General features: G+C 56.9%; 1 protein-coding gene across 2 annotated transcripts in view; it reads right to left on the bottom strand.

Annotated features, from left to right (window-relative positions):
- Positions 1 to 18014, bottom strand: part of EVL (Enah/Vasp-like) — a 146325-nt gene that overhangs the window by 17685 nt on the left and 110626 nt on the right. For both annotated transcript variants that reach the window (XM_045901515.3, XM_045901514.1), the window contains exon 4: positions 530 to 593. In XM_045901515.3, the coding sequence (XP_045757471.1) occupies positions 530 to 593 (64 nt within the window). The remainder of the gene's footprint in view (positions 1 to 529; positions 594 to 18014) is intronic.

Raw genomic sequence — 18014 nt, 5'->3', positions numbered from 1 at the left:
CCATAGGGGCTGCCCCCTCTCAGGCTGGCAAACAAGGACAACACAGCCCTGGCCAAACTGTTGAAGAGCTGCCGCAGCCCCCCAAGGGCGTTCACGGCCTTTGTCCACCTTAGTCTCCGCTGGGAGGTGAGGGGCCCGGGGTTCAGATCCTCCTGAGAGGCCGTGGCACCCACCCAAGGCATCCACTGAGAGAGTGGCGGGCAGCACAGGACGGTGCCCAGGCCACGGGTGTCAGGCAGACAGCCCTGGGCGTCTGTCTGCCCATCTCCAGCAGTGCGACCTTGGTCACGTTACTGAACCCCTCCACGTCGTGACAGCTACCTCCTGACACATGTGGGAGGGCTGAGTTCATCCTGAATTCAGGATGCTGCAGACTGCAAGTCGCCATGAGACCACATGAGACCCTTCCTCACTCTGACAAACCCGCAACCACCTTGCTCCCTCTTCCTTCTGGTCAGGCCTGTCCCCCCTTCAGTGCCTGTCTCCGGGAGTCGAAGGGTGCCACTGGCCCTGCTGGGTGGGGGATTACCTTCTCTGGATGTCCATCTCTTCAGGAGAGGGGCCATTCTGCACCTGACGCTGGGTGGAGGGGCCTGTGGGGCAGAGAAGCACAGAAGCACAGAGGTTAGCGGAGAAGAAAGGCCCTGGCAAACCAACCTGGAACTCTCCCTGTCTCTGCCCGCCTGGCCCACAGGAGCCGACCCTGACCTCTCAACAGGTACAATGCCATCCCCAGACTGTCCCCTCAATCACGTCTCTCTCCGCGTCTCAGGGCTCTCCTCCCAGAGCCCACGAACCACCCCATGCTGCTCACACGGCTCAGAGACAGTCCTTCAGCTACTGAACCCTCTCGCCTTCCCTCTCCGACTGCCCCACAAACCCATTCCACCTAAAATCACCGGTGTGCTCGGCATCACCAAACCCAGCAGATCCTTTTTTTTTTTTTTTTTTAAAGATTTTATTTATTTGACAGAGAGAGACAGAGCGAGAGAGGAAACACAAGCAGGGGAGTAGGAGAGGGAGAAGCAGGCTTCCCGTGGAGCAAGGAGCCCGATGCAGGGCTTGACCCCAGGACCCTGGGATCATGACCTAAGCTGAAGGCAGATGCTTAACAACTGAGCAACCCAGGCGCCGCCCCCAGCAGATCCACTTTGTCCTGCCCTGTGAACAAAGGAATGATTGTCATGGTGGGTTAAGCGTCCGAGCCAGGGACTTGCACCTGGTCCAGTGGAGACACAGCCCAGTCTCCCCACCACGATGCGGGGCCCTCCTGCCCGCATCCAGGAGCCTGCAGCCGGGGGTGGGCAGGACACAGCAAGGCACAGACGGCAGTCTGTCACTAACCGGGCCACACACTGGCCCTGGGGTCAAGGGCTCAGAGCAGCCCGGGTCTGCTGCGAGCGCCCTATGTTCAGATGGGGGCTGGTGCCAAGCCACATTCACAAGAACAGGCAGGCTTCTGCCCCAAACTGAGAACGAGCTGATTGTTCCTTCTCTTTGCTAGCTCGGGTGTCACTGGGGAACTGCACAGAGCCACAGGGACAGGGCAGAGACTCCAGGCAAGCTGGTCTCATTCCTCCCTGACTACATGGGGAAGGGGCCTGTCTCCTCCCCAGGACAAAGGGCAGCCACGCTCAGCCCACAACAAAATCCACGACGTGAAGGCTTTTCCCACAAGTGCTTCGAGCCGCTGAGGGATTAGCAGGTCGTCCCCTGGATCACGGACACAGCGGGGTAGACAGCAACAGAATTCCGAAGCTGAAACAGATCATCTAATTCTAGGCAGCCTCCAGCCCAGCACAGGAGTCTCCTGTGTGCCTCCCAGCCTGGTCCTCCTGCCTGATCCCAGCAACGGAAGTCACTACCTCCCGTGACCACGGGCTTTCCGCCACGGAGGTCTCGAACCTCCCCGTCCTCAAAGGTCCTGTCCCCACCACCAGGTGGCACACAACGCGGGTCGAATCTTTTCATGCCCAAAGTGAGCTTCCACGGCCACGGCTTCCAGACTTTGCTGTCCCGGGCCCCTGGATCGGCTCTAGCCAAGTTTTCAGGGAGCCACGCCTTGCCGCCTTGCTGGTCCCCGTGTGTGTTTCAGCTGGGGAAGGAGGAGGATCCAGACGGTGGGCAGCGGGCCTTCCAGCACTCAAGGAAAGAGGCTGCCCTGAGTGGACCAGCCCGAGCCCGCCCTTGCTTGCTGCCTTCTGCTGTGCTTGGATGATCGGCAGCACAGACGGTGCCCGCACACTTCCACAGATAGGCCTTTTGTAACTACCTGGCCTGGCAGCCGGGCACACGACAGGCACGAGATCAATGTGAGCTTGCTTTCCCCGTCGCTAATGAAATAATTTAACCTATATCACTTTGCTCTTCTTTATAGAAATTGGACTTTCTGACTACAAGTAACATGTAATATGGGTTCAGTACAGACATGAGAAAATTTAAAACAAATTAAAAACCAGATCCTTGACAGGGATCTCTTTTGTCTCCTACTCGGCAAGGCCCCGGTCCTAGCGCCCCTTCCTCCTTGTTCTCAGGAAGTAGGGGCAGGAGAACCCCGCTCCCTGGCAGAGCCCAGGCACTCTCCTAACTTAGGTCAACCTCATTTTCGTTCTCACAACGCTGTCGGCCACCGAGAGGACTTGTCTTGGGTGAGGCGGGCTGCAAAGGGGAAATGACTTGCTCTGGGTTACACAGCTGCGAGTGGTAAGCCAGACTCACATGACCTACAAAAGGCCACTCTCTCCCGTTCAGTCACACCATGGGGTCGGACTGGGTGAAGAATGAAGGTGGCAGGCTGGCACGCCACCAGAAGAGCCACAGGACAGGGGGCTGCAGCCCTCACACAGCGTCTGCAGGCTGGACAGGTGTCCTCTGAGCCCCACCCAGAGGCTCTGTGCCTCCACCCGCTTGTCCTGGCTCAGGCAGGAGGGATTCAAGACAGCTCAGCCTCCCCTCCCCGCCCCATTCTGGGACTCAGGCCTGAGCTGCTTTGCCGCTGGCTGGGCTTCTGGAAAACCGAGCTGCTCTGCCTCACTCTAGGGCCTGGCCTCAGCTGCCGAGCCCGTGCCCGAATCTGGAGTCGCCCTTCTTCCAGGGCTGAGCCCATTCCGGAGACCCTGTCCAGCACGTGGTCTAAGGACTGGAGCCCACCCCTACCCGAGCCAGGCCCACGCTAGCACCAAGGTCGTGTGATGCTTGGGTTCTGTTAGCGGCTCAGAGTTCTCTGTGTCCACCCGCCTGGTCTGGCCTCGGGCACTGGGGCCGTTTCCCATCCCTTCGTTAGGACCCCCGATGGCAACCAACCGCCTACACAGTGGTCTGTGGTGGTCCTGTGCTGGGGTCCCTCATTCTGCCTGTTGGGCTGGACTTCCTCCCAATACCTTCAGCCAGCCTGTTCCTCCAGAGAGTGGGAGCCTGGCTGCTCCCAGGGGGTCCGGCCCCCTGCACTGCAGACATACTTCAAAACCCGACGGTTGGAATTTTAGATACTACAGAGCAGGAAGAGACAACGCTTGGCTGCGTAAGGCCTTCCATTCTTCTCAAACTAAGAAAATGTGAATCTGTTTTGAGCTACGAGGATCCCTGCCATTAGGAAGCATGGTCCCTCTGTCTCAGAGGTGGGAGCTGGGGCCCGGGGAAGGGGCCTGGCAGCGTCACACGGGGTCTCTGCAGCAGACGTGAGGCTCCCACTGTCTCCTTACTCCTGGCCGGTTCCCCCCACTGGCCCCAGTGGACCCAGTGGCAGAGGCAGGGACAAGGAGCAGGAAGGAGGATCTCTCCTTCTGAGCTGTCTAGGGTTCACTGGGAAGGCCCTGGCACAGCTCCCTTGCAGGAGCTTCTTCAGTGGGAAATCCCAGGGTGGGAACACTGTCCCAGCGTTGGGTTATTTCTGATGAGTCCCTGTGTGGTGCAACTGGAAGCCAAGGTGGAGGCCATGCAGAGCCCCCACCACGGAGTCACCTCAGCCAGCCGTGCCTGGCCTTCAGGATCCAGGGGAGGGAGCAGGTGGGGACCCGGCTCCTCCTCCTGCACCTCCCACTTCGAGTTGGTTATCAGGTCTTTTTTTTTTTTCTTCAAAGATTTTATTTATTTATTTGAGAGAGAGAGAATGAGAGACAGCACGAGAGGGAAGAGGGTCAGAAGGAGAAGCAGACCCCCCGCCAAGCAGGGAGCCCGATGTGGGACTTGATCCCGGGACTCCAGGATCATGACCTGGTTATCAGGTCTTACCGTGGCATTGTCTGAGAACCCGAAAGAGCCCACCCGCCTCTCCATCTCTCTCCTTGACAATGCGTTGGGCCACCAATGGGGACTCTGTGCACTCCACTCTCTCTCCTTGCTTCCAGCCCCTCTTCCGCACGGACATCACAGCTCCGTGATCTGTGGAAAACCCAAGCCTGACCCCCAGGGGGTTGGGTGCCCCCTCCGTGGAAGAGACTCCAGCCCCCGCCGTGGCCACTGCTCCCGGCCCCAGCTCTGCAGCAGACCTTTTGCATCTGCTCCCTGAATCTGGCCGCCACACGCTGTGCTCCCCACCTCTCTGTCCTTGTGTGGGGCACTCAGTCCACCTGGGGTACCGTCTGCAAGGCTCGACTCCATCGTCCGCTCTTCCAGGAAGCCTTCCCACATCCTCACGCTCCTCCCTGCTCCACACGCAAGGGCCTCTCTCACAACCCAACTCTCTCACTAATACTAAAGAGGTTTGAAGGTTTGAAAGCAGTCTTCTCTTCCCTAGGAGCTCTTGCGTTTCTTGAGGGCAGAGAGCACATCTACTCATCACCCCGTGCACAGTGCCCGGCTCACACTGGACACCTGGTCTATTCTGCTGAGCTGAGTTGGGACAGTTAGAAGGAACTCGTGACCACCAGCCCAGGTAGGGGAAGCAGGTGAAGGGATGGGGCCGAATTCGCTCAGATAAAAAGAAAAATCACTGAAGAGATAAGTCCCAGAAACACAAGTGATCCCCAAGTTCAGGCTTGTTCAGAGAGGAGGCCAACCAAGGGACAGTCCCCGGGCTAAGTACTCCCTGCCATAACCAGGACTGAGCTGCTGACCGGACGCCTGAGAGACAGCGTGACCCAGCCTTTGTCACAGGGCACGGCGTTTGACCTGCTCTGCATGCAGCTGTCTGCTGATACCCCTCATTGTACACGTATGACAGACATTCGTTTGGGGAGAGCACATTTAACTGCCTTGTCCCCCCCAAGGTACTGATCTGGGCAGGCAGGCGGGGGTGGGGGGCAGAGTCGGGAGGGAGAAGGCCTGGCCTGAGCTCTGCCCCCACACCCATTAGCTGGGCCTCCCTGTCTATAAAATGAATATAAAGGGGACCCCTGAAGCCAACAGTGGTGCCTCACCGAGCTGCCGTGAGGGATAAATGAACTGCATGAAAAAGTACTCTGTAAACTGTAAAGGCCTGAAAACGATTTGTTTTTATTAGTATTCAGAGCAAATCCTTGGGGTGCCTGGGTTCAGTCGGTTAGGCGTCTGACTCTTAATCTCAGCTCAGGTCTTGATCTCAGGGTCGGAAGTTTGAGCCCCGTGTCGGGCTCCGTGCTGGGTGTGGAGCCTACTTTAAAAAAAAAGGCAAATTCTTTGGTTGGTCTCTCCACAGAGTCCAACATCTCTTGCTCATCGCTGACCTGCCTGTGTCCTTGCACACTCCAACAGCCCTTGACCCCAATCAGGCCGCTGGTGCTTTTAGGAAGGCGCCTTTCTCCCCATCTACAGAGGGCCGCCTTCTCCGCCAGCCTCCACCACCTGCCGGCCCTGGTCCAACGACAGCCCCACACAAGGGGTGGTGTGTCCCTGGGAGGTGAGGGGACGTGTTGAGGCCAAGGGACTCCTGATGCTGACCTCAGTGTCGCAGCTTGCTGAGTGTGGGAGCTGGTCTGGGGCTCCAACTAGGACAACTCTCATCCTCTCTCACTTGCCTCAGAGTTTTGCCAAAGTCAAATAGAGAACCTATCGGCACTATAGACGTGTAAACGAGAGAAGGGAAATGTGAGATGGAACAGCAAACAAAGGTGGGGAGAAGCAGGGTGCCTGTGCATGACTGGTGTGTGGGTCCAGCCCATGGCCTGGCAGAGGGTGGCCTGTAGCCTGGCCGATTCCCGTCTGGACAGAGTGAGGGGCAGGGGACACAGGGCGAGGCCCACATGGACACTCGCAGCTAGGCCTGTTTGCTCCAAGTCCCGCTGCGCAGTGATGCTTCCTGGGGGAGGGGCTGACTTCCTGCTGTCTCTGAGGCCCACCTTCCAGATGGCTTTAAGTTCCACCAAACACCTGCTCCTACAGAACACAGTGGTGACCCACCGGAGGACTGTTCATCCTTAGGGGTCATGAGGTGGGAGAAGAAGAGGAGAAAAAGCTAGATGCGGCGGAGGCTGGGCCAAACTCCAGCCACGAGCCTGCCTGGGAGGGGTGACGTGGGAGTCTGGCCAGAGGGGACAGGGCTGGCCCTTACCCCACAGAGGCCGAGGGACCGACCTGGGGCAGTGGTGTCAGCCAGGCCAAAGGAGAAACTGGGGCCAGGGGGTCTGATGTCATCTCTGAGGGGCAGCACCTCTTCCTGGGACCCTGGTGTACTAATGATCACCACGCCCTGCACAGGGCTGTTCCGCGGTGGGACGAGAACATACGTGGCACTGGCACTTTCTAAAGGCTTCTATAGCATCTGTCCTGGATGTAAAGATTTGCCAGAGGATTCCAACGTGAGGTACAGTCATCTTCGGGAAAGCCACCCTTGTTTAACAGAAAGGGGTGGGAGGAAAACCTGGTCGCGTGAGCGGCTCCAGGAGAATGAACCAGATGTGTGCGATGCCCCAGTACCCCCAGCTTTGCGGCGGAGCCAAGAGGCGTGCAGGCAACAGGCCGGGCCCAGGTCCCACTCGGTTGTAGGGGCGCCTCCCTGCAGGGACTCTGCAAGCGCCAAGTCCACTAGGACACCACGTGTCGGCTTGCACGGACCAGAAAAGACCACGGAACAGACCCAGGCAAACAGAGCGGTCTGACTTTTACTCTCCAGGGACAGAACTTTCGTTCTCTGTATTCCCAGCACATATTGTAGTTCTTGGCATATGGTCAACACTCGGTCAATATTTGTTGAATAAGTGACCGATTAGGCCCCAGGCAGACTGTGTGAAGATCTCCAACCAAACATTGAGACTACAGCAGGCGACACATTCTTAAAGTTCTTGGCTCACGGCTGGAAACAGTCAGTGGCCAAGCCGGCCACGGTGCCTCATAAGCCTTTCGATATGACAGCAGGTCGCCAACAGAGTTGGTGCTCGGAAATGACCACAGATGGGATAAGGGAAGAGAGAGCCCAAGTTTACCGAGTAGTTATTATGTTCTGTGCCCAGGCCCTGTGTAGGGTTCTCACTGCTAGTCTGCCTCCTCATGGGCTGGAATCTTGCTAGCACTGCTCCCCAGGGTCCCCTTCGGGACCAGACAGACGGTCTTTCAAGTGTTGGCCTAGAGGCCTCTGGACAGTGGACAGTGCTCATGCCCCTCCAGACCCCACCTCAGAGAAGACAGCCCAGGCCTCCCACTACCCCTCACTCCCACTTTCCAGTCCTTCCCCCGTTCCTGGCTGGCCTCTTCTGTATTGCTCCAGTTTATACAAATCCGCTTCAGAGTGAATTTGGGGCCGGGAGACCCAACTTCCTGTTGGGAGTTCTGCTCTAAGTAGTTAGGTGCCTTGGGGAGTCCCTCCCCTCTCTGGGCCTCAGTTTACCATAAAGTGAGAAGGATGGAACCAAGAACCATCTAGTTCTAAATCTCTACAATTGAAAAGGACAAAGAAGGAAATATACCAAGATGGGGATAGTGGTTATCTGTAGATTATGAAATTATTTCTTTTTGAACTTCCAATTTATGTACAAATGGGATGTATCACCTTATGATAAAGAAACACATGGCTGGGAGTCCCCAAGGAGGGAACAAATGGGGACTCTGACTCTATCCCCATAAGTCTGGGGGTGCAGGGCAGGTGGAGGCCGTTACAGCTCCTGGCCCAGAAACCCCACTTTAAATTATACAGCCTGAGGTGCGTAGATAAGCTGAGGCATTGCGGACACCTCCTCCTGAGAGAGGCTGTCCCCCTGCCTGTCCATTAACATTCATGAGGCACAGAGCCACCGGCCCCCCAGCTCCTCTGGGACGGGAAGGACAGGCTAGGTTTCGAGTTAAGTCTCTATAGGAAAGGCATCCCCTGGGCCTCCTGAAAAGATGGAACCTGAGATCCCAGGAGTGCCAGGGACAAAGGATCCAGCACCTGCTCAGTGATGCTTGATGGCATTTCTGGCCAGCAAACGACAGCTACCTAATCTGGGCTGGGCAGAGTCCCAAGCCCCTCTGAGGCCCCCTCCTCCCCTCTGCCATTTCTCTGGCTGGCTCCTTCCCCTCTCTCCAGAGGGTCCCTGCATTTTGCATTGACTCAGAGCGGTCCTTTGAGAGGGAGGCATCCTTCCTAGACCAATGCCTTAGCTCCTTCCTCTCTCATTTCAAGGCCTCTACTGCTGAGCATGCTGGTGTCCGGGTGGGAATGGAGTCTGTGATCTGGGCCCGAGTCTTCAGAGTTGCCTCTCCAAGGCCACACAGGAATTGGTGGCAGAGCTGGGACCAGCACCCAGGACAAGTGTCTCCCAGCCCAGGGCTCTGGTTGGACAAGCAGCTGTCTCCCCACTGACACGCTCACAAAGCCAGGGTGGCTCGGCAGTAGACAATCCTGACGGCCACCTCCTGCTTTAATGACAGTTCAGTTGCTTGCCGGAAGTTACCCTGGGTGACTCTTCCAGTCCTTTCCTGCCCAGGCCTTACTAAGGAACCGGGGCTCACCATGGGCTGATATGTGAGGCAGCTTGTTTTCTTTTACTCAGATCACTGGAAGCAGCTGAGGTTTCACCCACTAGACTCTTGTAACAGACCCTCATTCCTGAGCCTGCCAGTTAGGGTTCAACCATCACCCCGTGGTGACCAATGGCTAAAGCTGCATCAAAGGGGCCAGTGTCTAAATGACCTATAGTCCTGGAAGGCCAGCCAGCGCAGACGCGGGACTGATTCAGAGAGGGAGCTAAGGCCTCAGCCACACAGGGAGAAGCACCTACCCGTCCTGGCAGCGATGCACTCCCCGGAGGCTAGAGAGAGCAGGCCTTTTGCATGGTGTCGATGGCAGCCGCAGGCCTGTGGAGGAAGCAGCTCCACCTCCCTGTCCCTGTCCTTGCACAGAAGGCTCGGGGGAAAAGGAGGACTTGCTTGCACAAGAAGCTGGGCTGGGTTCCTGGCTTCCAGGCCAGGACACTGCCAGCCAGCCTGCCTCATCCCCTCAGGCTGTGTCTCAGGCCACTTATTTTCCTACTGAAATAGTTTTTCTCCCTTTCCTAATAAGCTCCCTTTGGGACCTACAACAAACCTTGAAAAGAATCTCAAACAGAATAAAGTACAATAAAAATCTGTCACACCTTTACGGTGTGCGTGACAAAGTGCCTTTGCATGATTCTGGTCATTAATCTGCTCAAGTATCCAGGGCGGGGCCTATCAGACCTCCTTATAGGTGAGGAGACTGAGGCTTGGAAAGCGTGAGCAACCACTCAAGGCCACACGTGTCTTGAGTGACCGGCGCTGCTGGGACAGAAGCCCATGGCTCCCGAGCCCAGTCTGCACACCGCTGTTTCCGTCCACACTTCTGCAAGGCCTCAGTGCAAAACAGCGCTTCCCCTCTGGTCACCCACTCACGGGTGCGTCGTCCCAAGATCCAGAGCTCACGCCCACCACCCCAGCAGACGGGAGCAGAAGGGGGGGGTCCATGAGGAGCGGGGAGGAGCCCCTGTGAGGAACAGGGAAGACCCCCTCCCCCGCCCTCTGAAGAACAGGAAGGAGAGGCCTGTGAGGAGCAGGCAGGAGCCTCCCATGAGGACTGGAGGGGCCCCCTTCCCACCCGGTGAGGAGCAGGGAGGGGCCCCGTCACCTACAGCTCACTCTGCAAAGCACGGTGCAGTCACAGTGGCAGAAGCAGGAGCAGTGGAAGGTCCACTCTCTGCTGACCATTATGGGCAGGCCCCGGGCGCGGTGCAGGAGGGCGCTTCGCGCATCCCGGCCACTTACCTCTCCTTCCTCAGCCGCCCGGCTTATGCAGTGGGAAGCCGATACGCCAGCCAGCCGTCAAATGGGCTTCACTGCCTCAATCTTTAATGAGGCTTCCCAGCTAACCTATCAGAACCCTCCTGCCTCCCTGATTCCAGCCAGCTCTGGGGGCTGTGGACAAGTGTCCAGACCCCTTGTGGGGTCAGCTCACAGGCCTTGGTGACACCAGGTATCTGCCAGAAGAGCCCCCCTGCCCCACCGTGGCTCCCCTCTTGTCCCCTGTGGGCGCAGAGCCAGAATGGAACAGGGGAACGGCCATAGGCAGAAGCCTGGGACCGGTCTGCCTAGACCACCTGCTCTCCCTGGTTCCCCCGGCGACCTGGCTTGCTGTTCCTCACGCTTCCCCTCCCTCCCTGCCATCATGTTTGCTTCCTCCCACCCCATCCCTGCCACTCCTGGTCTCTCTCCCAGCCCAACCAGCTCCAAGGCCTACAAGAGCTCAATCCTTCAACCTGCCAGCAGGCACGCGTCTCTTCCACTGCCCTGGGACCCCTTCCTGTCGTCACACCTGTGGGCACAGAGGCTGTTCCTTCTGCCGGGAAGACTTGTCCGCACTTCCCTGATTGGCAACCCCCGGGACCCCCAGAATCCAAGTTAGGTTAGCATTCGCTGGCTCCTCAGGGGGCTGCGTGGGGGTGTTCCCCCGTTCTCGCTGCCTGCCCTGCTGGAGTGCTCTGTGCCACTGTGCCCCAGGGAACGCACCCATGGCCAATATCGGAGTTTCTCCTCTGTTTACTCCCCTGAACTGTGAGCTCGAGAGCAGATCCCATGCCTCTCCCTTGTACCCAAGCACCCTGCACAGGGCCTTGCAGGAAGCGTACAGAGCACGTTTGTGCGGCCAGTCCAAAGCCGCCATCACACTCTCCCTGGGAGAACCCGGTCAGCCCCGGTCCAACTTGGCTTTCCACTCTGTGCCTTCTACTGGTCTCTAGGAAATGCCGGCTCTCCGGAAAACTGCCCCTCAGGTCTGCCCTCCCTGGGCTGTCTAGGCCCCAACCTCATGCTCTCTCAAGTGGGGGGTCTCTCAGCCTCACGCTTGCTCCCTTGAGCCACGTTTGCAGATGAAACATCAGGAAGCAAAGCTCTTCCATACTGTTCCCCAGCCAGGGCCCTGGCAGGTCCTATCAGCACCCATGGGAAATCCTCACTCTTGGACCTGAGGCCTCCTACACTCTAACTTGCCTGGCCCAGCCGCTAACTGCCTTCTCCAGCTCCCTCTTGCCCAACCAGTGACTTACTTGGGCTTTCCTTACCATTTTCCCTTGTGGATACTTGACTGTTCCCTGTTCCCTCTTTCCTTCCCTGGGTATAAAATGCCAAGTAGGCAAAATATGCACACATTCGTAAGGGACAACGCTGGACTTGAAAGGAATCTGGCATCTCCCTCTTCCCCAGACACTACTGGGAGGGTCACCTGAAGGCTGGCACCTCATCTCCCCTTCTATTTCCTCCTTGAAGCAGGGCTCACATGGTCCTGCTTGTCCAGATCCTTCCCCAAACAACTGACATCCATTCTAAGGGTCTTTGGGACCTGGAATAGCTGGTCACGGTCCGTCTTTGGGGCTGTATTTTCCTGTCTGTGGCGCTGAACTAGAGTGTTTACCTGGTGCCCACCACATGCCAGGCACTGTTCCAGGCGCCTGGACTTGAAGTCACTTAGAGCTAGATGCAGCCCTCGCTCTGTCACTTACTCCTGGACGGGTTACTGTAACTCTGATTTCTTATCTGAAAAGTAACAAAAGCACCGTCTGTCTCGGGGTGTGGATCAATACCACGTTAGTGTCAGCCTCAAGTCTGACGAGGTGCGATCCACTGATGCGGTCTGCTTTCTGTTTTAGGTAGTCCCACCCAAGTGACATTTCGTGTCTGTGAAATTCTCATGGCACATCCCAGGAGTGGTGTGATCCTTACCCCACCAGGCCAGGGACGCCCCGAGACATTAAAAGCTTGCCTACATCAAATCCGAGAGTGACAGAATCAGACCTAGAACCGGGTCCTGCAGCTGCCAATCCCACGCAATGGTGATGCTGTAGAAAGTGCCCGGAGGTGAGGCCGTCAGGGGCAGGCTCTCTTGGGTGCTGAGCCAGGAAGCCAGTTCAAGGTCTGCCCGCCGGCCGTGGGCCACTTCTCCTTAAAAAGCAGTGCCTGTGAGGGAAAAGGAGCTAGAGGAACGTAAGGGGAGGCCACACATGCCTAGGCTGCAGGTTCAGCAGACCCACGTGCTCATTCTGTTTCAGCTTCAGTCTCTCCCTGACTTCCCCCCGAGGAAGGCGCACTGGATGGCCCTGCAGCCTTGCATGCCCTCCCAGCTGGGCAGTGCCCATGCCCACCGGCAGGCCTCACCCTGGCTGAGCCACTGGGTGCCCCAGGAGGCCAGTAATGAAGTCCCAGCATCAGCGTTTGCAAAAGGGAGAGGACGTGTGCTCCAGAACACGGGCAGGCAGACAGGTAGCTGGATCTGAGCGCTGCCTCTGTGGTCTGACCTTCCGGCCTAGTTTCTCCATCTATGAAACCGGGGTCTTGGGGCGCCTGGGTAGCTCAGTCGGTTAAGCGTCTACCTTCGGTTCAGGTCATGATTCCAGGGTCCTGGGATCGTGCCCCATATTGGGCTCTCTGCTCAGCAGGGAGTCGGCTTCACCCTCTGCCCCTCCCCTCGCTTGTGCTCGCTCTCTCTCAAAAATAAATAAAAATTAAAAAACAAAACAAAACTGGAGTCTTGGCTGATGCGGTCTATGAGGCCTTCTGCAAACTAGTTAATGAAATATATTTGTTTCTTCAACAGGTATTTATTCCCAATTTTGCACTCTGATGGAAGAAAGCAATTGAGTGAAGTGATTTCTAGACTGAATCATGTAAGAACATTCTGTTAATGGCGCCTGACTTGGCTCATCTCCAGCTGTGCCTGAGTCCCCGGGGTCAAACCTGGTGGCCGGCAGTCCCCCTGCGCCAGTCACTCCTACCCTCTGCTTCTGAGGCCGGTCTGCTCTCTGCCCTCTGCTCCTAAGCTGAAATGGGCTCCCATGGCTGCAGCAGGCCCTTCCAACTGGGGGTGAGCACCCCGACAGCTTGGTGGTACTCTGGGGGTATGTGGAGGAACGGAGAACACAGACCACCTGGAGATCAGGTTTACTGAAAGGTCAGTAATTCAAAGTCAGAAAATAAGCCCAGATAGATCATGGAGTACAACAGAAAATCTGCACGAGTCTGGAGGGACTTCGGGCCACATCACAACCAGCACAGGGGGGCAGGCTCCCGGCCAGCGCTGACGGCCCACCCGTGCACTCCGAGCCCAGCCCGAGGGGCCTGTCGCCTAACGGGTGCTGCTCTCCAGTGGGTCACCCGCATCTTCCTGAAATGTTTCTGTCTTTCCTGCCTCTCCCTGGTGGTCCCTCTGCTTGCGACGCAGCACGTCCCCACTTCTACCCCACAAGTCCACCATCCTCTGAGGCCTGCTCTGGGCTTGCGCGAGGGAATGCTCTTCCTGTGAGCCCTGCCCAGCCTGGCGTCCAGGCTGCCTTTTATTAGAGCCGTGTAGGTGCTTGTCTGCGCCCCTGCTGGACTTCGAGCACCTTGCATAAGACAAACACCCTATATGCTTCCACATCACCTTGTTGAATTCTCAAAACAATGTGACAAGCTGTTATTATTGCCCCGTGTAATAGATCAGAAAATGGAGTTTCAGAGGCATGAATCACCCATCTAGAGCCATCTAGAGCTGGGTCAAGCCAGGAGTCTTTCAGCTGTACCTTTCTGCCACCGAGAACAGGGCCTGCATTGCTCTGAAGCTGGGAGACAGGCCGGCGTCTGTGCACTGTGGGTGCTGAGGCCGGCCTCCAGAGCAAACCATTGCGGACCCCACTCGGAAGAAGTCAGAGGTGCTCAGAAGCAAGAGCCACGGCGCCCGGGGAAAGAGATCCAGGCTGTGATTCTTCATCTCTGAAGATCTGCTTGGCAGGGAGGGGAGGCTGTGAAGGCCTGGGCCAGGTGGGGCTCCTTCCTCACAGCTCCGGGGCAAGGGCTCCATCTCAGGATGTCATACTCAAAGGCTGTCTGTCCTTCAGGACCTGGCCCTGCCTATTCTGCAGCCTCGCCTCCCACAGTGCCCAGGATGGGCGGTGCTCCTGTGAAGGGCGCCAGGCTCTGGCAAGTCTCCGTGCTTTGCACGCGTAGCTGCTCCCTTTGGAACTGTTTCTCTCTTCTCTCCTTGGCAAACTTCTCCCCACACTTTAAGACCCAGATCAGGCTTGCCTGCCGGCCCTGTCCCCCTACCTCAGCCTGCGTGCCAGGCCTCCTCCCTCGTCTCCCACAGGCCCTGCCTGCCCTCTGCCAGAGCACCTGCCACGCCGTGCCATCGAGTCTCCCTTCTCCCCCTGAGCCCCAGAAACCCCGGAACCTGCTTACTCATCTCTGTGTGCTGGGGCACGGCCCAGAATGGACGCTCCGTAAATGTCTGTGCATTCATTCATCACACAAATATCAGCGTGCGAAGCACACAAACCGCTCCCCTGGAACTTACGCAACCAAGACCTACATGTAAGGAGAACACAGCAGGGAAGAGAACGGAGGTGGCAGGCGACAGGTGACGTGTGAGCAGAGGTGAAGGAGCCATGGGCTCTTTGCAGGGGGAACATTCTAGGCCAGAGGGACATGAGGTCTAAGAGCCTGTGTCAGGAGCATGAGGGGCGTGCAGAGGGAAGCAACAAGGAGGCCGATGTGACGGGAAGTCAGTGGGTGAAGCAGAGTCGGGGGAGCTGGGCTAGGAAGGTGCCAGGGCTGAATAGTCCACGCAGGCCTTACTAAGGATTTGGGTTTGATTCTGAATAAGACTAGAAGTCTCTGGAGAGTCTTTTTTTTTAGATTTTTAAAAAATTTATTTATTTAATTGACAGAGAGAGAGAGAGACAGAGACAGAAACAGAGGCAGCAGGAGTGGGAACAAGCAGGAGGAGTGGGAGAAGGAGAAGCAGGCTTCCCGCTGAGCAGGGAGCCTGACGCGGGGCTCGATCCCAGGATCCCAGGATCATGACCTGAGCCGAAGGCAGACGCCTAACGACTGACCCACCTAGGCGCCCCTCTCTGGGGAGTCTTGAGCAAAGACTGACCTGACCTAGACTTGAAAAGACCAATGTGCTTGCACATGAAGAACAGACTATCATGGGCTGAGCGTAGAAGCAGGCAAATCATGTAGGTGTCCACTGTGAAAACCCAGTCATGTGCTGAGTGAATAAAATGGGAAAATGAAGGCAGGAAGCAAACAGGTGGGGGACAGGGCCTCAAATGCTCACACCCTGTCCTCTCCAGAAACTGCAAGTCATACTTCAATTTCAGCACTTTGGTTCCTGAGTCCTTGTGACAATTACTTACTAAGAGATACGAGCTGGCTCCTATCCTGTATGAGCTAAACTTGGCAGAAGGCTGACCTGTGAAATGATCATTCTTTAGGAAAGAAATAGATGCTAGGTGAGAAAACAGAACAGGGATGCTAATGAATTTTTGACGTCTTTCAGAAGACACAGGCGTTTGGCCACAGAGATGGGCCAGGCTGAGTGCCCGTAACCGTCCACTTATGATCAAGCCGGGCTATCAGGTAGAAAGTGTGGAGGCCACCGGCTGACCAGAGTCTCTTCTGAGAGGCAATCTGTGTGATGGGAGAGACCTGAACTGGCAATCAGGAGGCTGGGGCTATGTCCCTCCCTGCTCTGAGCCTTCATTTCCTCATCCGTAAAGTGGGGACAACAATCCTAATTTCTCCCTGCCGGTCCCAGAGGATGCTGTGAAGACCCAGTGGGATGAGCAAGCACAACAGCGTGTGGGAAATGGGGGCATGTGCTCTCCTTGAAGAGCGGGTGGGTGAGCCCCTGGGGCACGTCACAGCTTCTCCCACACCCAGTGTAATGACTCTGCCATTGTTGAGGGATGAGGTCCTAGGGCAGTGTCCTGGGACTGGATGCTCCAGGAACCATGACACTCCACTTGTATTCTCACGATGCTTTACAGCTGACAGATCACATTCCCATCTACTGTCTCACTGGGCCTTACCACAACTTTGTAGGCGGCTACCGCGTTCATGGTAAAGATGAGGAAACTGGGGCCGCAAACTGGGGCTTGCTCAAGGTTGCCCGGCTGCTCCGTGTGCCGGGCTGGCAGCATGGGCCTGCCACCCTGTCATCTGCCCCCAGAGTCTGTGTCATTTCTGCCAATCACCTGTGCCAACCACAGGCTGTTCACTGTTCCCCAACCCCAGGCATATGGGCAGGAACCGGCGAGGCAGACCATGCAGCATCCCAAGCCTGGCTTGGGCCCTGGTGTGCAGGCCGTAGCTATGGAAAACCAAAAGCCCCAAAGAAATCTGCCCACTAGTGTTAGGGAGAACATCCTGGGGCTGGTGGAAGGGGGTCTTTTTTCTCTGGGAAGTGAACTGCAAACAAATCAGCAGTTCTTGAAAGGAAGACAATGGTGGGATGTTTGGAAATCAGGGGCCCCCAGGAAGGATACAAAGTGCTGTCAGTGGGCAGAGGGAGACCCCAAGGTCAGGCAGAGCTTCTTCCCAGAGCCAAGATTTGAAGTCCCAAATTGGCTGCTCCCACCCCCCTCAGTCCCAGCGTCACAGCTGGGTTCAAGCCCCGCCCCCCCTTACCATCCCAGTCCTGCATCCTGGCCTCCCTCTGTGTCCCGAAGCAGGGTGGTCAGCATCACCACAGGAGTTGATATTGTTAGTTAACTTTTCAAATATGAAAAAAAAAAGGGGTAACTTCAAACTGTTATAGTAATTTCCAGGTGACAAAGCATGTCCCGTTACCCTCACAACAACCCTGTGAGGTAGGTATGAACCTGTCGTACAGAGGGAGAAACGGTCTCAGAAAAGGACCGTGGCTTGCCCAAGGGCACGCAATTGGCATAAGCAGTGCTTGAACCCACATCCACCCGACTCCACGTCCGACGTGCACACACCTCAGGGCTGCAAACAACGTAGGTCCTCGAACACGAGGCTGCTGGCCGAGGAAGGTGCGCTCCTTTGTTTAGGGGTGGTGGTAGGCGGGCCAAGGTGACGGGTGCGATTTCTGTGTGAGACAATTCTATTTGCCATGTCCCTCAATCACAGATAGCACCCCTCACCTTGCGCCCAGTTTCACAGGCTTGCGAGCGATGCTGGTTCAGGACTGCCGTCTTGGTCTGCAGACGATGGCGTGATGATGCCAGGAAGGGCCAGGCTACGTGAGGCACACAGCACAGACATGGGAACGAAGTGGAGAGCTCCCCGACTCCAGGGCGCTGGAGAGTGAGGAGCAAGATGCCTGCCCTCGAAGGGTTCACAGTCTAGACCGAGTGGGACAGATGGCTGCGTGTTGGGAGCCGAGGAGCGAGCCCCGAGGTCCTCTGGGGCGCCGGGAGTCTCCCCCGGCACGGCACCGCGAAGGAGGGGTGGGCCTGCAGCACACACACAGGGGAGGACCCAGGAGTGCAGCACTGAGAGGGGACAGCACGGCACAGTTGGTGCGACTCACGCACATGGGATGAGGAGAATGTAAGCAGGCTTGCTGACCTGGCCCGGTTCTGCAGAAAGGTCATGCTGGAAGCGCCAGCAGGAAGGACAGGTTGAAGAAGGGAAGAGAGGCTGACCAGTTAGGGTCCTGCTACGAGGCTTCAGGGGACATACAGGGAGCATATGGGATGAGTCAGAGATGTGACGGGGTGGGGCACAGTGGACACCTTCATCAGTGTAAACTGGTGCAATGGAGCATGGGATTGGGGGCCTGTGCTGAGCCCCAACACATAGCAAGCCCCTGTGTCTTGATTTGCTCATTCAACCTAGTATGGATACAACAAGAGCTCCTAAGTTAGACAGTGTGCTGGTTTCTGAGGGTCCAG

The sequence above is a fragment of the Mirounga angustirostris genome, unplaced genomic scaffold (assembly GCF_029215605.1).
Source record: "Mirounga angustirostris isolate CCGP_5_RB_7025 unplaced genomic scaffold, mMirAng1.0.hap1 SCAF_9, whole genome shotgun sequence".
In the NCBI taxonomy this organism is placed as follows: domain Eukaryota; kingdom Metazoa; phylum Chordata; class Mammalia; order Carnivora; family Phocidae; genus Mirounga; species Mirounga angustirostris.
This window is presented reverse-complemented; position numbering and strand designations above follow the sequence as displayed.